We start from the raw sequence: 26,213 nt of genomic DNA on the forward strand, positions 1-26,213 counted from the left end.
AAACGGTGCCGTTTTGGTTGGAAAAATATGCGGCGGTTAAAAAACGCCGTTAAAAATTGGAAAACGTGACGTTTAATAAAACGTCGTTAATTAAACGTCGTTAAATTCTTGATTTCCTGTAGTGGCTGATGACATGGACGCAGCCACAAAATGCTTTGTGCTGTTACTAAGGTGCAATTCGGGTGGGTTTGGTCGGATTGGAAGGTTATATAAGTCTAGTCCAAGTTATGTTGAGATTTACCTAGACCTGCCCATGCCCGAATTGTAACCCAAGGTAGCCTGCCTAATCCCGACCCGAGTTAAATCCGAATTGCCCGAATATTGTAAATAAATTTTAGTTTTTTTTTTTTTTTTTTTGTAGCTACATTATTAAATTATTGAGATTTGACTCCATTTACATTTTTTTTATTATAAAAAATCATTAATACCATCAAAGAAAATAATTTATATAATGTAAGAGAGACGCTGCTATAGTAGTTTTTATAATTTAAGAGTGGGAAAAAAAAAAGAAAAAGAAAAAAGAGTAAGATTTTATGTTATTTATATATATATATATATATAATATATTCAATATGCTTTAATAATCTAAATTACTTTAATATTATGTAATGGCTAATAATTTATATATATATCTATATATGTATAATTCGAGTTAGGTTCAGGTTGTTTGGGTTGAGCTCGCCCAAATTGCACCCCTACTTGACACCACTCAAAATTTGAAAAGAATTACCACTACAAGAAAAAGGGGTCTAAGACACGAAACCTTTTGTAACGGTTTAGAAATCGTCACAAAAACTTGTTTTTAGAAAATTTTAGGGGGATGCACCAATAAATCCCAAATTTGTATCTTGTAACCCATTTGGTCCTATGAATTTTCTTATGAACTGTTAGGTCCCATCCCAATGTTAATGACCATTAAACATCAAACATCATCATCGTCAAAACAACATTATCATCATCAAAATAACATCAAACATCACAACATCATTATCAAAACAACATCAAACATCATCATCAAAACAACATCAAACATCACAACATCATCATCATCAACATCAAACATCATTATCAAAACAGCATCAAACATCACAAACATCATCATCAAAACAACATCATCATCATCAAACGTAATCACATCATTAACAACACAACATCACAACATCAAACATCACAACAACACCATCAAAACAACATCAAACGTCATCATCATCAAAACAACACACATGATCGCCATCATCAAGCTTCATCACCATCGTCAAAACATCATCATCAAAAGTCATCTATACAATTCATATATATTTTTTATAAATAAAAAAAAAACCCAAATCAGAAAAAACCCTAGACGTATTAAATGAAAAATGATTTCAACTTCAGATGTCTTGGTGTTCTAAATTCTGAACTCCTTCAAATTCTCTTCTTAGAAAACCAGAGACGATGACATCATCATCAAACATCACAACATCAACTCACAACAACCCACTTCTTTTGTTTTTTCTGGTAGTTGTGGAATAGATAAGTTCTTAATTTGTAAACTCAAAAATATTCTTATGGATCGATTTCAACTTCGGATGTCTTGGTGTTCTAAATTCTGAACTCCTTCAAATTCTTTTCTTAGAAAACCAGAGACGATGGAACCACCGCCACCGCCACTCTCCCAAAACCCGCCATTATCGCCGCCACAAGATCTCATACACCCATCGATCTCGATTTCCCATTTTTGACCCAGGAATCTGATCCAGACATTGTGGGTATCCGTAATGGTCTAGTTTGTATCAGTGTATCTCAATTTGGGAAACCCTTGTTTCTCCGTAACCCTGCAACTAAACAGTTTCGTCGAATTCCGGGTTACAAATGGTGGGATGAGAGGGGTGCGAAATTGAAAAGGGTCACTTTTGGATTTGGGTTCCATCCCAGTGCTAAAGATTATGATGTTTTGTTAATGTTTGATATTGTCGATTGGTGCAGTTAATGTTGCTAATGTAGCTAATGTTTTGATGATGTTGTTGATGTTGCTGATGTAGATAGTGGGAGTAAATGGTGCATAAGAAAATTTGTAGAACTAAATGGTTTAACTTTCTACCACATAGGCTTTACTGGTAATTTTTCCAAAATTTTATCCTATCTAGAAAATTTAAAAAATTTTAAGGTATGACATCAATAATCTATGGAATAATTTGTAATGAGATTACAAAACTAAAAAAAAAAAAAATTAATATAAAGAAAGAACCTATATTAAATAAAAATCTCAATGTGCGAGTATAATTTACCCTATCTAAAATCACACTATCTCCCCCTTCAGAAAAATTTGTTTGTTTCAATTGTGCAATTAGTGTACTACCCTTATTATAATACACTTTCATCCAGTCATCATTCTTTCCAGAGCAGAGACCAATCTCTCCCACCATTTTTCACATTTTTGTTTTGTTTAATTAGTATTTACTTAAATATATAATGTTGGTTCTACAGCATTACTTTAAGTGAAACCCACAAGCTGATCTCGTTACACTAAGGCAACAAAACCATGAATAAGAACATGACATATATACCCCCCCCCCCCCCCCCCCCCCACACACACACACACACGAAAAATTCTATGACATACACTTTTTAAGGGTATATATTATATGTATCATATTATGTATTTTTGTGACATATATTATGTATTTTTTTTTTTTTGGTAGAATTATGACAATTTGTAAATAAAAATGAAGTTACATATATATATATATATATATATTTTGTTGTTGATATTACACATTTTGTGATTCAAATAAATGTGTAACATTAACACGAAAATGTGTAACATGATCACAAAATGTATAACCTTATTTTTGAAGTACAAATTGTCTTAATTCTATCAAAAAATAAGTAAAGTTTATCACAAAAATAAATGAATAACAATGATGCATATGATGTGCATTTTATAAGGGGTGTGTACCGAAAGTTCCCATATATAATAGGGTAAACTACCGGTACATCCTAATAGTCGGACTTAATTCTCATAAAATCCTGTTGAAAATAAGTCGTAGAAAAATCGTTGCTAAAATAATTTTTTGTGACATTTTTTACATGTCGTTAAAAATGGCTAAAAATTGACAATTAGTAACTATTTTTGTCACATTTTTATAAGTTGTTGCTAAAACTTATAATTAGTGAGGTTTTTCTATGACGATTTTTTTAAACTGTCCTTGAAACTTGAAAATTAGTGACTTTTTTATGATGATTTTTTTAAAATGTCGCTAAAACTTATAATTAATAACATTTTTTATAATAATTTTTAATTGTCGCTGACAATTAACAACTAGTGATATTTTTTAATAGTGTTTGACAAAAAATATCATTAATTATCATAGACCTTATTAAATAATAAATTCACTTATTAAAATTTATACTTAAATCTCCTTACATAATATGTGTATATATATTTAGTAAGAATAAATTGAACAAGTTTTGATTAAGGATTAATTAACCGTGACCACCCCGGACAAAATATCTAATCTCATTAATTACCGTCACTGCTTGAAGTCCGAATTTTACCAGTCACTTTTCAGTTTTATAGACATGTTTATTAGAGAGTAATGAGAGAAAAAAAAAAAAGAAAAATAAAAAAGAGATGCACATAAGGGCAAAGTTGGCATTGAAATATTATTTGTTCTGATGTCATGTTTTACCCTCCAACAGATAAATGGTTGACTATGCGATGGTTTGGCTAACATTTTAGAGTTAAATAATTATAAAAAAAATAAAATAGGTTATATAAATTAATAAGATAAAATATTACTTTTTTCTCATAATCATTATACTTTTTTTCTTACAAAAGTTTAAAAAGTCTCAAAATAAAAACTAAACGAGATTAAAAAAATCACACTAAAAAAAATTTCAATAAAAAAAATTGACTAAAAAAAGTCAATGACAAACCAACCCCAACAGTTTGGGCTAAATTGTTACACAATTTTCTAAAACAAGGGAGGGAGCGATATTTCTGAGAATAAAGGGAGTGTAATTTACCGTATAATGTAAGTATGGTTCACATTTCACGACCCACTAGAGACTTGATGACTACTATTCCTCAAAAAGCCATATTGATTCGTTTTGTATTTCACTCATTGTGAGGTGATTGAGACCCCACACCCCCCCCCTCCCTCAAGCCATATTGATTCGTTTTCCTTCACTCATTTTTGTGGCTAAATTGATGAGACATATGTGGTTGTAGTGTGATCTAGCAGCGTACATCTTCATCGATTAACGTGTCTTTTAGTTTGCATTTTGTGTGTGAAATTGATCAGAAAGACCACCACAGGTGGGGATCTTCCTCATCAACTTGTGAATAATTTTATGGAATTTTTATAATCTAAAATCATAAATTATCGTGGTTTTTACAAATAAGAACATAATATATAAAATAAATAACATATCCAAATCAGTTATGCGAAATCTTCAAATGATCTATAATTGATTGAACGTAAATCTAATGTTAATATTCAGAATAATTATTGTAGAGAGAAGACCAGTTTCCTAATATAACTATAACTCCACTTGTCGATCAAAGTAGGAGATTTGAAAACTACTCCATCTATTGATCTATCATATAATAACTTATGATTCAAGATGTAAGACCATAATCTTATTAAAAATCTATAATTCATATTGTTATATCATGTGAGTTGTCATAATGATTAAATAATTAAAATCTAGTTCAATTCAATTCAATTTTGAATATGAAGAGCTTGAAATGGGTACAATCAAGAGAGAACGGGAACAAGAACACCCTGGTAAACCAATGGATAATCTCACTTCAAATCTATATTTTTTTGTTTTAAAATATTTATTGACGTTGAATCATTTGAGAATCTAGATAAATGAAAATCTAGATACATAATTTAACACTATAAAATTTTGAGATAAAATAACAAAAAAAACTTTGTAACACAAAATTTCGTTCCATCATAATTTACTTTTGTCTTGAGAGAGAGATTTTAAAGTTGATATTACGTGTTCTGTGGGTTGGGGTTTGGTTTCATTTTTTATGTGCGCAAAAAATCAAATACAAAATAAGATAAAGGTCAAGAAACGTGTTTTTTTTTTTTTTTTTGATTAACAAAAAAAATTTTATTGATGAAAGGCAAAATACATGTAAAAATATACCAACAAAGCAAGAAATAACACTGAGTATCATAATTAATCTTAATAATTCCAACTAAGTTGACATCGTAAAGAAAACATAATCATGTACAAATACTAAACCTAAGATTAAAGAGAAACAGATCAAAATAAAAAGGAAAAAAAAGAAAACAAAATACAACCGGACCAAAAAAAGCAACCAAACTGCTGCCTCGACACCAAACAACAGTGGCAATAGAGACATTCCTTTACTGTAGCAGACAAACTGAGATTTGGGGAAACGTGTTGATTCGGAAGAGTGAGATTTGGGTAGCCGACAAACTGAGACAAAAGATTACATTGCACGTGGCTCTTTCATTTGGTGCTAGTGGTATCCCCTACAATCAATTTTAACCCCATTCACTCAAGGCCGGTTTGGAATTTACTTTTTAATAATTTTTTAAAATTTTTTTAAATTAAAAAAATTAATATGTTTATAATTTTATAATTATTAATTTTTATTTTATGAGTAATAAAATTAATGTGATATTTTTATTTGATTAAAAATAATTTCTTTAATTTTTTAACATTTGTAATTAAAAATTGGAGGAAAAAACTCTAAGATTTTATTATTATAATAAAATAAATTTTTAATTTTGTCAATTTAAATCCTAAATTTTTTTATTTGTTTTCAATTTAAACCACTTGGCTATTTTTATTAAGTAAAATTGATTAAAAAAATGTGTATTTCAATTATTAAACACAATAAAAAAGGATATTTTAAATATTTTATGTATATCTAAATTGAGTTTAATAACTAAAATATTTTTTTATAAATTTTACTTAACAAAAATAGATTAATGGTTTAGATTAAAAATAAATTTTAAATTTTAAATTTAAATTAACTAAATTAAAAATTTATTTTGTTAAAAGTTCAAACTCTAGGATTTTTATTTTTATTTTTTGTAATTATTCCTTAAAAATTTAACTTTTTCATATGTTTCCAGACCTCAATTTTCTTTTTCTTGGCAAACTATATAACCTCGAGAAATTAAAACATTTAGTACACCTGTGATGGTATAGTCTAAAGTTCCTAATTTTAAAAATACTTTTTTGTGGGTAATTTTTTTAATTTGTCTGATATTAAAATTTTATAAGATAAAATATGTATACGATTTTAATAATAATTAAGATCCTTTAATAATTTTATAGAGAAAATTCGATTCAAAGAAATTTTGTCTTGATTAAGAGAAATTTTAATTTTCACAGATAAATTTCTCTGATTTCACAGAGAAATTTTGAAATTTTTTTATGATCATACGAGAGAAATTTGAAATTTTTCTGAGTCGGGTCAAAATTTCTCTGAGTTTGACAAAATTTCTCTGAGACAAATTTTATCTGTGAAAATGTTGAGAGACCTTAGCTAATAAAAAAAATATATCTTGAATCTCTCCTACTACACAAAGTTTGAGAGAAATGTTTCACTAATTTTCCCTTCTTTATTTTTTTAAAGAAAAATGGTAAGTAAAAGTTAAAAAGTTCACCTACATTTAAATATTCTGTGAAAACTTTCCTTACATACATTCTCTTACCACCTTATTAGGGGATTATAAAGAAAATAAATTGTGTGAATATAACATTGTTGTTTTTTAATTTATTAAGTAACAGTTTTTCAAGCAATTATTTACCTAATTAGATTCTGTTCCCATTAGCAATTGATCAAAAACTCATGGGTAAATTGTACTAATTTAAATTTTATTCAAAATTGTACTAATTTAAAGAAAATATAATAAATTTTATAATTTTGAAATAATTATATTAGGCTCATTCAAGATTTTAATTCATGAAACATTTATTCCTTTTTTTCATCTATAATTCCTTAGACATATATTTTTTCTTATTCATCTTTATTTTTTAATATTATTTGTATTAATTTGAATCTCTTAAACATTTTTAAAAGGAAAGTTCGTGTAATTATATCATACTATATAATCAGTGTAAGTCATCCAAAACTCATCTAACTAAATTAATTTTGATATAAATAATACATTGCAGGCACATTTGATTAATGAATAAAACAGATAAAAAAATTACCTATTGCTCGAAAAGAGAAATAAATTACCTATGGAACTTATTTATTTCATATTGGAATATACATTTTAATTAAGGGAGTGATATATTGTTTTGATTAATAACTAGTATTAATTTGAAATAGAGTAATGTTATATGTACCAAATTAGTATACTAATTAGTGTACCAATTGATAATGAGACATAATTTAAGATATTTTTAATATTTGTAATTTATATAATGAGTAGAGTCAATAATAATGTCATAACTAATATTGATACACTAATTAATACATGTAATACTACTCATCACTTCGTATTTATGACTCGGCAAGCTAGGATAGGAAAGTCTAATCATAAATGGCCTTTTATCTATACCATACAACTACATATTAATTTTCAATTAATGTGTCTGGCAAATAAATAATAATATATGTATCAATTGATATATTAATTAATATATTAACAGATAATATAACATTATTTTAAAAATTTTGAAATTTTTATACTTTGTATAATGATGGAATTATAATTTTAAAGTGATAATATTATACTATGTGTTAATGTACCTATTAATATGTGTACTGCCAAAAATTTGAATACATATCAACATTGGTGGGGAGACCGATCCCAAATTCTTGTTGAAAACGAGGAAAAAGACAAAAAGAAAAACAATACAACGAATCAGGTGCAAACTTTGGCCTATTTTAAAAAGTCGGCCAAAGTCAATTTTTAAATTTTTTTTTATTTTTTTAAAAAACAGTAATGATTGAGATTCCAAAAAACACAATCTTATTTACCTGTAATTGGTCAAAGAAAGAAATAAATAAATAAATAAATAAATAAATAAAAATAAACACATGATAAGTTTACATCACTTTAGGGATGGTGGGGATCTCCAAAAATAGAGGTCTCACTATATGTAAAAGAAATAAAAAAAATAATGTGATAAACAAGACTTTTAAATTAGTTTCTTTGCAATTATAAATTAAATTTGTTTCCACTTAATTTATAGTGGGTGAAAAGTAATAATTTAAAATTTGATCTGGCCCATGTGTTGAAAAGAAACACTTAATCGGGACTCAAACATGGTATGGTGGTATGTAGGGTTGGGTATATGGTTATCCAACCCGTGCAATTTATCCTATCCGATTTGAACTGTACATGTATGGACGGTTTTGCAAATTGAATAGGGTAGGGTGCGGTTTGAAATATATAAAATTTTCGGATTGCGGGCGAGTTGCGGGTTTGAACCGCACCAGCCACAACCCTCTCACACTTAGCCAAATATAATTTTTTTAAAAAAAAAAAAACATGGAAATGCATTTAAAGTTGTTTTCTAGTTTTCTTAATTTTGGTCAAATAAAGCTGCTTTATTTGTTTTCTAATTTTTTTTTTTTAATTTTGTGATGTTTAATGTAATTAAAGTTAGAGTTGTGTTGATCTTCTTACATATTTAGTAGCTCAGAATCAAATTCTTGTATGGATTGTAATTTACATGCTTCATTCAGGAACACTATAATGTGTTTTTGGTTATTTTTTTGACTTTTTTTTTTTTTGGAAGGTATAAGAGGGCTATGAATCTGTTTAATTGAATATGGCATCTGGATTATAATTTATTTTTTTGACTTTTTTGTTTTTGGAATGTTACAAAATTAGAAGAAAAAAAAAACTCAAAAAATAATTTTTAAATGAAAAAATCCAAACCACCCGCACATCCGTAAACCCTATCCGCACAAACCACAAACCGCACTGCAGGCGGTTGCGGTTTGACTTTTCTCCAAATCGCATAGATGCGGGCAGGTCAAAACCGAATCGCAAACCGCACAAAACCAATCCGCGAACACCCCTAGTAGCAGGGATAGGTTCACTTCTATATTTTATCTCCTTATTTTATTTATTTATTTATTTTTAAGTTCCAAGTTAGACTCGTATTGATGATTTGAATAGTTTATGATGTAAGTTTCGTTTCATCAGAAAATTATAACAAAAATATTTTATTTTATAAAATTAATGATTTAAATTTATAATCACATTTGTCGTTTATTTTTATAAAATAAAATGCGATTTTGTTCTTAAGTATATAATTTTTTGATGAAATATATATATTTTTGCATAAATGATCCTTATTACAAAACTTACGAGATAGACGGTTCCAATCATTAGTGTGTGGGTCCAAATTGGAACATACAAAAGGGTTACGAAGAGGTATGGAAAGATGAAGGTATCAAGGGGAGTTTATCCCATTCTGGTCACTGTACCAATTTGCATATATTAGTTTATTATATTCATTATATTTTCTCTCAAATACAAAATATAATTTTTTTAACAAATAATTAATATAAATATTTTTTATTTAAATATAATTTTTAAGATATTTATTAAAAAATTATAAAATTACGGTCCAATTTTGATTAACATGATGTTTAAACCAGTGAAACTTAGGCTTTTTTGGGGAATATAAAAAAAAGTCAATTTATTGACTTATTGATTTATTTAAATTACATTAATTTTCTTTTCTTTTCTTTTTTACATATTTTTTCAAAAAAAAAATCAAAAAATTAACTTTTTTCTTACTTCCTAAAATAAGTCTTAACTTGACACATTTTTTCAATTTAACCATGGGGTTTTCTTGGGAAAAGTATCCATTTCTGGATTGATTCTTCTTATGCCATTAAAAGTAGAAAAAATTATAAATCAGTGATAATTTCATAAAATATTTACAAATTTATAAAAAAAAAATTATAATTTTAATTATTGAAGTTGATAAAATTTATCATTGATTTGAATTTTTTTTATAAACATTTACTAAGTTGCAATTTACCCTTAAAAGTATGGAGTGGGTCCATTGTTTGGGGAAAAAAAATCAATCAAATGCTAATGAGTCTACTGGGATGTTGTTTCATACTGTAATTTTGGAATAAAAAAAATATTTTCAAAGTTTTGGGGGGAAAATCAAAGGGAAAATTACTCTACAGTGGCACAAAAAAATACATAAATATGGAGGGATGTAATTTAGAATTACACCAGCACAAAGTTTGAGTTGGAGGGATGCAAATGCAATTCAGAATTGAACCAGCACAAAGTTTGAGTTGAACCCTATTACAAGATGAGTTGCACTCGTCATATTTTTATAGTTTTTTTTTTTTTTTATTCCACTGTTGAGTGATTTCTCCAAAAAAATAAACCAAAAATGAGATTATGTCAATGGTAAATGCTAATGAGTCGATAGGGATATTATTTAATAATGCAGTTATGATAAAAAAATATATATATTTTTTCAAAATAGTTGAGTGAACAAGTTAAAAAATATATTAATTTTGATGCAAAATCTATGGAAAAATTATTTTAAAAAATTATTCTCTTCGTCTCAATTTGATGGTTCTTTTTGAAAATTCTAACTTTTTAAGGGAAAATTATTATTTACTCCTGGGATAAGCTGATGTGGTGCTTCAACTTAGTTGTTATTGGTTGAATCAGTGGAATCCATCATCTTTCTGTCTCCTTTAGGGGTCAATGGGACACTTGTTCCTCAATGAACGGTATAGAGCAGTATTTCAAGACCAACCAATAACTTCTCCATTTTAAGGCCGCGTGCAATCATTACATTTAAATTTAAATTTCAAAATATTCTTCCACTAATGCCTCTATCTTTTCAAATTTTTAATAAGGTTTGACTCATATAACAAAATAAACGTTGAGTTTTAAATTTTATCAATTTAAACTCTAATCTTTTTATTTATTTTCAATCTAAACTATTCACATATTTTTTGAAGTAAAATCGACAGAAAAAGAATATTTTAGTCATTAAATTCAATGTCGGTATATATAAAATATCAAAAATATTTTTTTCATTAAGTTTAATGACTAAAATATTATTTTTTTTATCAATTTTACTTAACAAAAATAAACAAATGATTTACATTAAAAAAAAATAAAAAATTTAGAGTTTAAATTGATAAAATTAAAATTTTAAATTTATTTTATTATAAGGTCAATCCTCCTTCTTCTTCTTCTTCTTCTTTTTTTTTTTTTTTTGAATAATTTCTCAAAATGTATTAAATTTAATAAAAATATTTTGTATTTTTTAATTTTTTTTTTCTTTTCCTGTAGAGTAGAGTAGTGCTACAGATGAGTTTCTGATTACAACCAATTAATATTTACAAGTGAGCTTCTCATGTGATATTTTCATCTTATATATTTTTTTTAATTACCAATTAATTATTTTACTTTCAAGCGCTGTTGGTTTTTTTTTATTTATTTTTATTTTTTTTTTTAATAATACACCGGAACTAAACGACTTGTTTGGTTTGTTTTTGGTGCATTCAATTCAGTTTCCTCCTCAAGTCTCACTTACGTAATCGTATTGTCTTCCAGCAGAGCTTGTGTGCCCAACACTTACAATCATTTTCAGGATATTTACGAGGAGCCCGTTATGCCTATGTCTGGCTTGTTTGGGCGTCTAAAAAAAATTAAAAAATTATTATTCTATTTAAGTCATATTATTTTATTTAAATTATATTATCACTTTATATATTATTATAAATTTATCTCATATTTTATAAAATGGCAAATTACATATACTTCTCTCAAAATTTAGCTAAATTACAGATATTTTTGAAGTTTCAAAAATTATAAATACCCCCTAAGGTTTATATTTTCATAACAAATGGCCTCATGAGGTTTATATTTTCATAACAATTTACCCTCTAATTTGTTATGTAAATAGTACCTTCAAGGAGGTATCTGTAATTTCTCAAACCTTACGGGAGTATCTGTAATTTTGCTAAATCTCGAGAGAGTATATGTAATTTGCCCATTATAAAAAATTAAAAAATATATTTATTTAGAACATTCTAAACAATCCAACTCATATTTTATAAAAAAATTTAAAAATGTATTTATTTAGAACATTCTAAACAACCCTTTAATATTTATTTGCAACAAAATTGAGACCCATGAATAATGATCTCTACCTTACGTCCTCAACTGATGCCGACAGGTCTATCAGAAAAAGAAATTGTGATATCATATAATATGACTGACAAATATCTTACAATTTTTATCAAATCCTGAAGTTTTTTCTTTTAAGGATGGGCTTCCTTCAGTCTGTAATCAGGATTCAGATGGAAAGGTGTACGGGGGCGAAATATCCTCTGCTTTCCGTACTCCTTGGAGTTCAAGCTTCGCGTGACGGCGTCTAACCTGACAACATAGAGAACGGTGAGCTGCCCGGTGGTGGTATGCCGGATAGACCCTCCGACGATCAAGTCAGATCACTAGAGGAAGAAGGAGGCTATTCGAGAGAGAGAGAGAGAGAGAGAGAGAGAGAGAGAGTATTTCAGATAGCGCAAGTTTCTTACCTCTAACGTTCACCTTCCACTCCTATTTCTAGGCTGGCCATGCAGCCTCAGGATTGTGCGAGCACTACCTCTGCTGTCCTCTCCTGGACAGGTGGCAGTACTCGCCTCTCACCACCTTACGCGTGTAAAGGCCTAATCCTCCAACCAGTACACGCAGAACTGCCAAACGGTATTGACGCGTGCTTGGAGCAGATTTCCTCTCCCTCACGCCATTGGCCCAGGTGGCACACTCAATCGAAGTACCGAGACCGACCTATTCCTTGTGGAGAATTGCCACCACAGATAACACAACCGAGCCATGTATGGCCGACCTGTCCCTTGGCAACGGGCGAGAGTGTGATGCTCATGGCCGAGCTACGTAGGACCGGTCAGTCTTGGTTGACCGACCGCGAGACATGCCGGCCTCTCCCCGTTCTACCTTCATTCTTGGTTATATGAAGCTGGGCCATCTCGGCTGACGGGTTGGAGGCATGCCGACCCTCGCCTCGCCCTTAGTCTATCCCGGGCTGCTTTAGCTCGGTCACCTCAAATCAATGCGCGTCTAGCCGAATGCCTTCCCAGTCATAGCTCGGTCGGGCCTCAATCCATGCCTGGTCGACCAATTCCTTCGGATGTACACGACAGGTCGGGGGCCACGCCAACTAAGAACACAGCTCGGCACCGTAAGATTTTGACGAACCTGCGTTACCGTAGCTCGGCCGTACGGCCCGGTCCAAATTTCCCCTCTCAATTGCCCTTTAATCCCATCTGAGCTAATCGTGATTGGGGTTACCACCATAGCCGAGCTAATGGTCCTCTAGTTGCGCTAGTACCAAGCTGAGCGTGATCGGTTTCGAAGCCGTTACCGAGCTATCCCATTTGGTCGGTCATTGCTTCAGTAGTCTTGTCGAGGGTCGTACAACCGTACTGACAGCTGTCCTTTCGATGCTACGTGGCTTCATCCCATTGGCCCCATACAGTCCCAAAGCTGTCTTTTCACGCGCGAAATTCAAACGGCACAGCCGTTTGGTTTTTTCCCCCCTTTTTATGCACAAACGAAGGGTCACTTCCACCCTCACTATTCACTTTCCTTTCAAGCAAAACCCTAGCCCCCAAGCTTTCCAATCATTCCCTCCAAGCCTCCATCTCCACATTCATCCATTCTTGCTCCTGTAAAAGCCGTACGCAAGCTCGTGAAGCCTACTTTGCTTCGCATCTACTTTTGGTGAGTTCTCTATCCCTTCATTGCATTTTCTGTTTTCGTTTCCCGTATCTTCGTATTTGTTCTTCATTTTTGTGCTATTGTTCTTCATGTTCTTTGCTTGGGACTATCGACGTTCCCTCTTATGCGTAGAACCTGTACACCCTAGGGCAAATGGAAACTGTAGGAATGGAAGGGGCCCTCGTGCCCTTGGTTCGAACGAACGAACCCCATTTCTGGGATGAGCAGTTTGAATCTGGGTAGAACCGAGCTGAATGCTCATTTCGATCCGTAAGTGGAGCTTCAACCGAGCAAAAACTGGTTTGTGGCTTCTTCTCGGGGCCTTAACCGAGCTGAATATTTAATTAGATCGGTAAATAGGACTGAACCGAGCTAAAACTTGGGCCTTGACCGAACCCAGAATAGAGTAAGAACCAAACCATGGAGGCTAAATCAACCGTGCAATCGAGCCGCGATAGGGGTCAGACCGGCCAAACTCCCAAAAAACCTTTCTCCGAGCTAAGAGTTCCAATATCAGCCGTGCAATTAATGCCGTGCTAACCCTTGGGGCTTATTATTTTATTTTATTTTTTTACAAAGCAGAATAAACTAGGACCGATCAGGCCAGTCCAGAACCCTCACTGGTGGAGCTCAAAGTCTGAGCAAATACACCAGAATTTTCTGTCGAGATACAAATTAAACCACTAAATAAGTAAAACCGAGGTAGATGGGGAAGTGCCGGTTCATGGTGAGCTCGCCCGGTGCACTAGCTGAGTTTCGTAGGGAGTATAGCATTCCAGACGATATCCATTTAGAGCTGGCCAAGAAGGGAGATACCCCATGGGGTGCCCTAGATCGGTGCCCCTTTACGGTCGTATCCATCGTGGAAGGAGGGCTTCGCTTCCCGGTCCAACCCTTGATCTGCGAATTTTTGAGGCAGACAAGGCTTTGTCCAACCCAAGTCTCGAACAACACGTACAAGATAATAAACGGTGTGGCCGAGCTGAATAGGAGGCTCGGTCTCAATCTCGGTCTCGCCGAGATATTACATCAATACAGCCTTAGCAAAAATAAGGGTGGGTTTTGCTGGTACTTGAAGGTCAAGAAGGGCCGAGCAAAATTCATAGAGGGTAACCCAGATAAGGAGACAAACGACGATGACTTCTTGTGGGTGTCCGGTCGTTATGAGGACACCGAGGCGCCCATACCGGGCTGGTATGTAAGGAAAGATTTTGGCGGTGCTGGTGAGTAGCTCGGCAAACCGCACTACTTTCTTTTTGCACTGATTTTCTTCTTGCCGATCTAACACTTGTCCTCCTTTTTGCAGATTACAAGCTCTTGGCCGACGACTACTCCCGAGCTAATCAAGAGGCCATCAGAGTTCTGCTTCGTCATCCGGCCGAGGAAAGGGAGTCTCCAAAACTCCTCGGCTTCGAACCGACCTACCACTACATAGCACCGCGCAAGAGCAGGGTGACTGACTTTCTTCGTGCGCCCTCTCCAGAACCAGATCCAAATCTCCCAGCAATCAAACTTGTTCCCCTCACTGCCGAACAAGAGATGGCAAAAATTCAGGCAATCAAATCAATGATCACCGGAGAACCGAGCGACTCCCAGGCACCAGAGGTACCTGGGGGGACTTCCTCCACTCCAGCCGAGCAAAGGGAGGGGGCTGTGCTGGCTCTTGCAAGCGAACATCCAACAGGCCGGTTGAAAAAACGACCGAGAAAGGACCAAACCGGGCAACAACTAGTCGACGAAGATTCAATCAAGCACGCATCCACCGAGTTGGGTGGCCAGACCGAACAACTAAGCGGGCCATCCAAAACCCCGACGACCCCCCCGGTCTAGGCGCCCAAGATTAAGTACAAAGGCCGGGCTGTCTCCAAGGCCGATTCAGTGTATGCGGACAAGGATTACTCTCTCGGTTTCAACATGACCAAGGGGCTGATCCTTCCCGCCGACATGAACAAGCACGACGAGCTGTCCGACCTGAAGGTGCTTCGCTCGGTGGCAAAATCGATCGTTTTGGTAAGTTTTCCACTCTTTTTTCTGCAAGTTGTTGACCGGTTTTTGCTCGGTTTTCTGAACGTTTACAATCTTTCATTCATTTTCAGGCCGCGCAAAAGAACTATTTAGTGCACGATCGAATGATTGTAGTGCAGCAGAGCCTGCGAGATGCCATAGTTGAGAACAAGGCCCAAAAGGCCGAGATAGCGAAGCTTAAGGCCGCGCAGGAAGCAGTTGAGGCCGAACGAGATAACCTGAGCCAAAAGGTTGACCGAGCTGAAGCGGACAAATAGCGGGCTGTGAAGTCGACCAAAGCCCGGTATCTCGCTGAGCTGAGGAAGCTACGCGATGCGCATAAAGATGAGAAAGACAAGGCAGTTAGCGACGCCGAAGACAGGGGCTATGCTCGAGGCGAAAAAACGTATGAACGGCAGGTGTAGGCGACCAAGGACATCTTTTCCAGTGCAGTAGCTGCCGTGGAGAAAGTTGGCCCTGGTCAGGATGCTGACATGTTCCTACATCCGTCTGCGGTCTTCATACCGCAATATATACAGGCCTATGCGAGCGCCACGCAGAAGAGGCTCATAGAGGAGGCCAAAAAGGAAGCCGCGGAAGAAGCCGCCGCCGCGCAACAAACCGAGCAAACTTCTCCTGAAGCATCTCAGGATGCCGAAGATCAAGTAGCCGATCGGGAGGTTGTCGCAGTGGAGGACGCGGATGATGAGTTGGAAGAAGGCTTGCCCGAGCACAGTGCGGAGGTGGCCGAGCAGATGGTTGACCTGGAATTGGACTGAAATGCCCCTTCCTATTTCCTGCTTTATTTTCGTCTCTTTTCTTTCTTTGTTTAATGTAACCGGGCTAGGAACCCACAATTGTAATGCAATTTCCTCAATCAATGAAATTTGAACTTTTTGCCCGCTGATCTTCTCTTTTTGTTCGGTTGCAACGTGCAAAATGTCCTGATTCAAACTTTAATGCATCACAACTGGTAGGTCGGCAATGCCGCGCAATATGCCAAGCTAAAATAAGAATTTCTTCAATTGAAATGCCCACGAATCAACTGGCAGTTCGGTTCTTTGATTTTTCGAAAGAACCCAAAAATTTTCATTTGGGCGAGCAAAACTTACCACTGCCGTTCTGGCTTTGACAACACTTCAAGTCTTGTTTTTGGGTGGGCAAAAATCAGCTCGGCCCTAAAAGAAGTTGGACAAATCACAATTATTTCACTTCGGCCGAGCAAAACCAGCTTGGCCTTTAGATCGGACAAAACACCAATATTCCGACATGGCCGAGCAAAATTAGCTTGGCCTAGGAGTTGGATAGAACGTCAACATTTTGTTTCTCCGAGCAAAGTCAGCTCGGCTTCTTGTAAGTTGGACAAGGCACCAACATATCGCTTGGCCGAGCAAAGTCAGCTCGGCTATTATCGGTTGGGCAAAACACCAACATTTCGTTTTGGCCGAGCAGAATCAGCTCGGCCTTCACATTGGGCAAAACACCAATATTTCATTTAAGTTGGACATGACGCCAACATCCCAATTGGGCGAGCAAAAAACCAGCTCGGCCCTTATGTGAATTGGACCATACGCCAATCATTTCATTGGACAATACACCAACTGTTTGTGCGGTCCACTTCTATACCGGCGAGAGAAAATCAGTCCGGTCCCATTCAGGTCGGTCTCTCTGCCCCTGGCATCCACTGTGGCCTTGTATCCTTGCGGTGTCATCGCACAGAAAGATGTGAAACAAAACAATAAGAGGGCTATTTTTCATTACAAAAAGCAGTGCTATCTTTACATCAAATGCCAAAAGGCTAAACGTCTAAAAAGTTAAGCAATTACATTTTAAAGTAAAAGATCTTAAGGTTGGCTCCATTCCACGGTCTGGGGACAGCTTTGCCATCTAAATCTTTCAGGTGGTATGCCCTTTTGCCAGCGAGACCAGTCACCTTGTATGGTCCTTCCCAATTTGCACCGAGCTTTCCTTCGCCAGGGACCACCGTGTTGCCCAGCACTTTTCTTAAGACCCAGTCCCCGATTTTGAACAGCATGGGGTGCACAGCCTTGTTGTATTTCTTGGAGAGTTCTTGCTGATAGGCCGCTATGTGGATTAGGGCCCGCTCCCTCCTTTCCTCGGCAAGGTCTAGCTCCAATGACACTGCTTCATTATTCAAATCTGGCTGGAAGCTTTCGGACCGAATGGTTGGCATGCCAATTTCCAGCGGGATAACGACTTCCATGCCATAGGGCAAGGCAAACGGAGTCTCTCCGGTCGACTGTCTTGGTGTAGTGCGGTACGCCCAGAGTACGCTAGGGAGTTCTTTAGCCCACTTCCCCTTGGCCTTCTCAAGCCGCTTATTCAGCCCGTCCAGGATGGTCTTGTTCGAGGCCTCTGCTTGACCATTTGACTGCGGATAGGCCGGCGTTGAATTATAGAATTCGATCTTCAACTCTTCGCAAAATCCGCGAAAGAGTTTTCCATCGAATTGAGTGCCATTATCAGAGATGAGGGCCTTGGGTATACCGAAGCAAGTGATAACATTTTGCCAAACAAACTTCTTCACATCCTTTTCCTTTATGGTCGCCAGTGGCTCAGCCTCAACCCACTTTGTGAAGTAATTGGTGGCAGCGATGTAGAATTTGCGATTGCCCGGGGATGCTAGGAGTGGCCCCACTATATCCAATCCCCAGAGTGTGAACGGCCAAGGACTTGTAAGGGGGAGCAATTCTCTCGCTGGCTGGTGGATCTGGTGAGCAAATTTTTGGCACTTTTCACATCGGCGAACGTATTTCTGTGCATCTGCCTGCATGCACGGCCACCAATAACCTTGAGAAATTGCTCTGTAAGCCAGTGACCTACCCCCAGTATGGCTGCCGCAGATGCCTTCATGGATCTCATAAGGAAGGCTTCCACCTTAGCAGGGTGAATGCATTTCAGATACGGCCCGGTAAAAGACTTCTTATACAAGGCTCCAGACGGGGAGAGCCAAAACCGCTCTGACTTGGCCCGGATCTTGTTGGCCGCCTTCTTCTCTTCTGGTAGAACTCTATCTTTCAAGAAGACGATGATGGGGTCCATCTAGGAAGGACCCAAGTCGGCGCAGAGTACCTCGGTCATTTTCGGTTCCTCAATGCTTGGCCGAGGTAAAAATTCTATCATCAAGGGGTTAGGAAAAGCTGTATGAGCAGAAGCAAGTTCGGCCAATTCATCAGCCGCGCTGTTTTCCTCGCGGTCGATTTGTTCCATCCTTATTGCAGCGAACTTCTTGATCTCTGCGCGTACCAGCCCCTGATACTTGGCCATTCTTTCGTCCTTTGCCTCATACTCCCTCGAGACCTGATTGACCACCAGCTTGGAATCGCTGAATACCATCAGGGCTAACGCCTTCATTCTCAATGCGCTTTTTAGCCCGGCAAGGAGGGCTTCATACTCCGCTTCGTTGTTGGATGCTGGGAAGCCGAGCGTAATTGCCTGCTCGACAATCAGCCCATCTGGTGAAGTCAGTACGATACCCAACCCGGCTCCATGCCTGTTGGATGCCCCATCAATGAAGAGCTTCCACATCTCGCCAATAAACAGCTTCTAGCAATCAGAGGGGTTCTGGGAGCTTCTCAATTCCAAGTCTCTAATCGGTTCATTCTGGTCTCTTTCCTTGCCTTAATTGAGCACGTCTTCCAAGAAGCCACCCCGCTCTTCTAGTGCGGTTGCTCTTCGATTTTCTCCCGCTTTTGAGCCGACACTCGTTTCTATCGCCAGGACCGTGGGCTGTGCTAAATCCGCACCAGCCAAATCAACCGGGCAAACTGGATGCGTTCCAGGGGCAAATTCCGCCACAAAGTCTGCAAGAGCTTGAGCCTTGATTACGGTGCGCGGGCCGAACTTGATCTCATACTGCCCCAATTCCACGGCCCATTTCAAAATTCTTTCGGTGAAGTCTGCCTTTTCAAAAAGCACCTTAAGCGGGAACTCGGTTAACACAACTATTGTATGGGCATGAAAATAGTGCGCCAGCTTTCTTGATGTCATCATCAGGGCCAACGCTAATTTTTCCAGCGGAAGATACCTCGTCTCGGCCGGGAGCAAAGTCTTGCTCATATAGAAGATTGGCAAGTGCTGGATGCCTTCAACGCGGACTAGGACGGCGCTCACAACATGTTGGGAGACAGCCAAGTAGAGATACAATTCTTCGCCCGGCCGAGGTGTGACTAAGATAGGGGCTGAGGAAAGGTATATTTTTAAGTCTGCCAGTGCACGGTCACATTCGTCATCCCAAAAGAACTTGGCCTTCAAAGTTTTAAAGAAGGGCCTGCAACGATCTGAAGACCGACTGATGAATCTGTTCAGCGCGGCTGCCATCCCGGCAAGATGTTGCACATCCTTCGTGGAGTTTGGACGCTCCAGCTCTTGTATAGCCTTGATCTGTGATGGGTCAGCTTCAATCCCTCGGTTTGTGACCAAAAACCCCAGAAACTTCCCGGTGCCGACTCCGAAGGCGCACTTGGAGGCATTCAAACGAAGTTTGTGGCGCTTAAGTATGGCAAATATTTCTGCTAGGTCGGCGAGGTGTGGAGACTTCTCCTTACTCTTTACCACCATATTGTCGATGTAGGCCTCCATTGTTCGGCCCAAAAGAGGAGCGAACATCTTTGTCACCATGCTCTGAAAAGTTACCCCGGCGTTCTTCAGTCCGAACGGCATGACTTTATAACAATACAGGCCTCTAGGAGTAGTGAACGACGTGATCTCTTGGTCTGATTTATACATGGCTATCTGGTGGTAGCCACGATATGTATCCAGGAAGCTAAACCTCTGATGGCCAGCGGTCAAGTCCACCAGCTGGTCAATTCGAGGGAGGGGGAAGCTATCCTTTGGGCATGCACGGTTAACTGTCTTATAGTCAACGCAGACTCGCCACTTGCCATTCTTTTTCGGGACCACCACCGTATTGGATATCCAACGAGGGTATTGTACTTTTTCTATCGCTCCTGCTTCCAACAGATTTTTGACCTCCTCTGCCACTACCTCGGCATGGTGCAGAGCCGAGCGGCGAGTCCTCTGAATGATTGGCCACGCGTTTGGGAAGACATTCAACTGATGGCAAATAAAGTTAGGGTCGACGCCAGGCATATCGTAAGGCGTCCATGAAAAAGCCTCCATGTTGGAGACCAAGAAGTTGACATAATCCAACCGCTCAGTGCTAGTCAAAGACGATCCCAAGAGGAAGAACTTAGTTGGGTCATTCTCGTCGACGCGTACTTCCACCAAATCCTCAACCGATTTTTCCTCGGCCTTTCTTCCTACGTCGTCAAGGACTTCCTTTCCCTCGGGTTCCTCAATCATTTGGACAAATCCTTTAGCTGCTCGGCTGCCATTTACCGCAACGAAGCATTGTTTCGCCATCACTTGGTCTCCCCAAACTTCCTCTATTTGTTCGTTTGGTGCCGGGAAACGCAAGACCTGATGGTAAGTCGATGCTACTGCTTGCATGGCGTGCAACCAGCCCCTGCCTAAAATTAAGTTGTAGGTGGATGGGACTTTGAGCATCCAGAACTCTACTTGCTTTGTGACTGAACCCGCTTTGACCGGCAGTATGATCATCCCTACCGGCCACTCTGGCTGAGGGTTGAAGCCAACCAAAGGGGACGTCGCAAGGGCCAAGTCCTTGTCCTCCAACTTCATTTGTTTGAACGCGTCATAGTACATAATTTCGACCGAACTTCCCTGGTCGATCAAGATCCTCTTGATGTCAAAGTCTTTGACGCGAAGAGTTACCACTAGGACGTCATTGTGGGGCATCTGGATCCGCTCCAAGTCCCTGCTCGAAAAGGTAAGAATGTCCTTCTCCTCGGTCTTCTATTTCTTCACAGCGGGCCAAACGGAGAGCACTTCCCTCATGTGCTCGGCTTTCTTAATCATTCCTCTGAGCTCGCAGACCCTTGCTGGTTTAACGATGCAATGGATGACGTTAATTACGCCTTGGGGTGCTGTCTCCAGGGCGGCTAGGCCGTTTGGCTCGGTTTGCCCCAATGGCTCAGCTTTCATACCCCCATCTATGTATTAGTCAAGATGTCCCGCGGCCACTAGCTCTTCCAAATGTTGTTTGAGCGGCAAGCAATCCTCCGTTCGGTGTCCCCGTTTCTCATGGAAGGTGCAGCGATATCTTGAGTTGAAGCCTCTTTGTGCGTTCCCCAACTTGGCCGGCTAGCGGACAAAAGGCTCGCCTCTGATCTCACTCAAGATGCGGTAGATAGGGATTTTAAAGACCGTGGTGATTCCAGTCTGCGCCTTCAATTTTCTCTTAGCAGCCTCCGCTGCATCGCGGGGAGCGTCAGCTCGGTCGTTTCTGCGACCCTTGTTTCTGTCATCACGGTTTGGGCCATGTCGTTGATCTTTTGGCCGGTCGCTTGGGCGGTTATCCTCCTGGCCGACCGAGTGAACTTTCCCTGCTACCCTTCTGTCCGCTGCAACCGGATTAACCTTCTCGGTCGCGGAGTCGGCATCATCCTCCACACGGATGTGCTCATTGATCCGCTGCATCAAGGACTCCATGGTTGTGGACTGGTGCAACGTGAGCGAGTCCCGCAGCCTATGCCCGACTGGGAGACCCCGCTTGTATTGAGTGATCGCCAGATTGGTAGGGCAGTCTAGAATCTCATTGTAAGTTTCCCAGTACTTTGCGTTGTATGCCTTCAATGATCCCCCTGACTCCATCTTGACGCCCAGAAGATGATCGACCTCCTTCGGCGTTTGGGTGTTGGTTTTGAATCTAGTGACGAAGGCTTCCGCTAGTTGCTGCCACCCCTCTATACTCCCCTCTGGAAGCCTTTCGAACCACTTCAGGCCCAGTTCTCCCAAGCTTGCTGGGAATATGAGGCACATCAAGGCGTCATTGCGCCGGTGGCCAGCCATTACTTGCTGGTAATGACTCACGTGCATGTACGGATCCGTTTTGCTGTCGTACAAGGTGAACTTAGGTTGGTGGAATCCGACAGGGAGTAGTGTACTCTCGATCTCCGGAGACAACGGCGTGGCTGTAAGTCTTGCCAGCTCTTTGTCCACTGGCGCATGGGCCATCACTCTGGGCGCTAGCATCGCCACTTCTTCGCTACAGTGAATGAGGGCGCTCAATCTCTGCCACGCCGGCACTCTCTGAGCCTCTCGATGGCGCGCCCTCTCCTCCAATACATCCCTCAGGTCTCTGGAACGGGTGGAGAAAGAGTATCGTGACGTAGGAGAACGGCGTGAAGGACGGTATGTGCTGTCTCGAGTGAGGGATTTGCCCTCCCTTCGGTCGGAATCTCCAACCCCATAGTTCCTGGTGATGGAGAGAGAGGGGGTCCTCTCCTGGTAGCGACTACTAGAACGAGGGGACGGGGTGCGCTCACTGAGGTTGCCCTCTCTAGCAACACCCTTCCCTTAATCTGACGTTTCAGCATCTCCATCTCCGCCCCCATCCTATGAATGGGGGCGTCTTGGTCTTTGAGTTTGTGCTACAGGTGCTGCGCACGAGACTCCCCCTGCCGCCGTCGGCCCTCTGGACTCTTCGAGCGATCAGTACTCCTTCCGCATTTGTCTTGCGCACCTCGTGAAGAAGTTTCTAGGCCCGCCATGGCTGGAACATTCGGGGGGCCCTCTCTCCGTTGAACAGACTCTGGTGTGACGCCATTGACAACGGACAGTGGAGTTTCGTCGTTGTTGGCCATGGAGATGGTTGAAGAAGCTTGAAAAATAAGGTTTGAGTATCAAAGAGTTCCCACAGACGGCGCCAATTGTACGAGGGCAAAATATCCTCTACTTTCCGTACTCCTTGGAGTTCAAGCTTCGCGTGACGGCGTCTAACCTGACAACATAGAGAACGGTGAGCTGCCCGGCGGTGGTATGCCGGATAGACCCTCCGACGATCAAGTCAGATCATTAGAGGAAGAAGGAGGCTATTCGAGAGAGAGAGAGAGAGAGAGAGAGAGAGAGAGAGAGAGAGAGAGTATTTCAGATAGCGCAAGTTTCTTACCTCTAACGTTCACCTTCCACTCCTATTTCTAGGCTGGCCATTCAGCCTCAGGATTGTGCGAGCACTACCTCTGCTGTCCTCTCCTGGACAGGTGGCAGTACTCGCCTCTCACCACCTTACGCGTGTAAAGGCCTAATCCTCCAACTAGTACACGCAGAACTGCCAAACGGTATTGACGCGTGCTTGGAGCAGATTTCCTCTCCCTCACGCCATTGGCCCAGGTGGCACACTCAATCGAAGTACCGCGACCGACCTATTCCTTGTGGAGAATTGCCACCACAGATAACACAACCGAGCCATGTATGGCTGACCTGTCCCTTGGCAAGGGGCGAGAGTGCGATGCTCATGGCCGAGCTGCGTAGGACCGGTCAGTCCTGGTTGACCGGCCGTGAGGCATGCCGGCCTCTTCCCGTTCTACCTTCATTCTTAGTTATATGAAGTTGGGCCATCTCGGCTGACGGGTTGAGGCATGTCGACCCTCGCCTCGCCCTTAGTCTATCCCGGGCTGCTTTAGCTCGGTCACCTCAAATCACTGCGCGTCCAGCCGAATGCCTTCCCAGTCATAGCTCGGTCGGGCCTCAATCCGTGCCTGGTCGACCAATTCCTTCGGATGTACACGACAGGTCGGGGGCCACGCCAACTGAGAACACAGTTCGGCACCATGAGATTTTGACGAACCTGCGTTACTGTAGCTCGGCCGTACAGTACGGTCCAAATCTCCCCTCTCATATTTTAAACAATCCAACTCATATTTTATAAAAAATTTAAAAATATATTTATTTAGAACATTCTAAACAACCCTTTAATATTTATTTGCAACAAAATTGAGACCCATGAATAATGATCTCTACCTTACGTCCTCAACTGATGCCGACAGGTCTATCAGAAAAAGAAATTGTGATATCATATAATATGACTGACAAATATCTTCCAATTTTTATCAAATCCTGAAGTTTTTTCTTTTAAGGATGGGCTTCCTTCAGTCTGTAATCAGGATTCAGATGGAAAGGTATCGTTGAATCTGTGAAGGGTCGTTGAATTGAAAAGTATTGTTGATCAGATATTAATAATTATTTTATTAGATTAGAATCCGAAAGGTACCGTTGAATCTGTAAGGCGTCATTGAATTGAAAAGTATTGTTGATCAGATATTAATGATCATTTTATTGGATTAAATTTTTATCAATCGTTTATTTTTTTACTGTTTATTTTTTTTTATATAAAATTAATTTGATCACGTAACTATTGATATCCAATCAATGTGATTTTTTTACAAATATATAATACTCAACGAATTCTACTCATTAAACGGTTCAAATTATTGAAACGTGACGAGTGAGAAGTCCCTATAAGCTAACAATACCTTTCGATCTGATTACGTACTAAAAAAAACAATCTCTTTCTTTTGTCTTTTATCTGGATAAGTCTTTTAAGAAATGCCGATGCCGGTGGAAATCATATCTTACATATATCTTATTATTAGTGGTTGGTTGAGTCTAATTTTGTTGTGGGTTAATAATATATATATTTTGACGAGCAGGGAAAAGAGTGTGATTTATCATTTTAAATGGAGTTGGTGTCCATATATATAAACTAATCAAATTTTGTGTATTATATTTATAAATTAAAAAAATGTGCAAATAAATTCATTTTTTGAGTTGGTTTGGTTGGATTGGAGTTTCTCATCCGCATTTTTTTTTAGAAAAAATATTTAGTGCCCACCCCTCAGACAAAATATATATATATACTGTAAAAAATGTTACGTCATTTTGTAATAAAAAATTATGAATAAAAAATTTATGATGTGTCTCTTTAAAATGAAAATTACGAATTATTGTGATTAGATTATGGGGGTGTTTAGTGGAGATTTTTTCATCCAAATTATAGATTTTAGCTTTTATAAAGCTAAAGTAGATTGTTTGTTACAAATTATTCAAAACAACTTCAACTTATAACAACTTTTTTTATGTACAAAAATCTGATTTTGAGAATCACCTAACTAGCCACTTTTGATTCACCGCTTATACGGTTGGTCTTCTACTTTACTTAAATGCCCCTACCGTTTCTTTCTACCACCGATCTCTCTCTCTCTCTGCCTTCCCCTCTCTCTCTCTCCCTCTCTCTTTGTTGGACTTGAAAGAAATTGTGGGTATGAGTCAGACAAACAATCATCGAAGTGTAGTCCATGCTCGATTAAGCTTCGTTTGGCTATCATTTTTGGACTAAAAAGTATAAAATGACAAAATATATTAAATAAGTTAATAAGATAAAATATCACATTCAAACTATAATCATTATAATTTTTCTCTCACAAAAGTAAAAAAAGTCAAACCAAACAAGGCTAAAAGAGTTAGGCTAAAAAAATCCCAACACAAAAAAGCCAGCTAAAAAAGTCAATATCAAACGAAGACTTAATATTTATATAGTTTCTATTATCTAAAAATAATTTTCTTATATTAATATGTTGTTGAAATGATCTCCTA

At 38.4% G+C, this 26,213-nt stretch overlaps 2 protein-coding genes across 2 annotated transcripts; both read right to left on the reverse strand.

The window, feature by feature from the left end:
- Nucleotides 1-18,800: 18,800 nt before the first annotated feature.
- Nucleotides 18,801-19,286, reverse strand: LOC145797832 (uncharacterized). Its single transcript, XM_082885260.1, has one exon. The coding sequence runs from the start codon at nucleotides 19,284-19,286 to the stop codon at nucleotides 18,801-18,803; it is 486 nt and encodes a 161-aa protein (XP_082741386.1).
- A 2,637-nt stretch (nucleotides 19,287-21,923) lies between these two features.
- On the reverse strand, nucleotides 21,924-22,796 carry LOC145797833 (uncharacterized). Its single transcript, XM_082885261.1, has one exon. The coding sequence runs from the start codon at nucleotides 22,794-22,796 to the stop codon at nucleotides 21,924-21,926; it is 873 nt and encodes a 290-aa protein (XP_082741387.1).
- Between the last annotated feature and the right edge of the window lie 3,417 nt (nucleotides 22,797-26,213).

This window comes from Camellia sinensis, chromosome 8 (assembly GCF_055761805.1).
Source record: "Camellia sinensis isolate YWXY chromosome 8, ASM5576180v1, whole genome shotgun sequence".
NCBI lineage: Eukaryota > Viridiplantae > Streptophyta > Magnoliopsida > Ericales > Theaceae > Camellia > Camellia sinensis.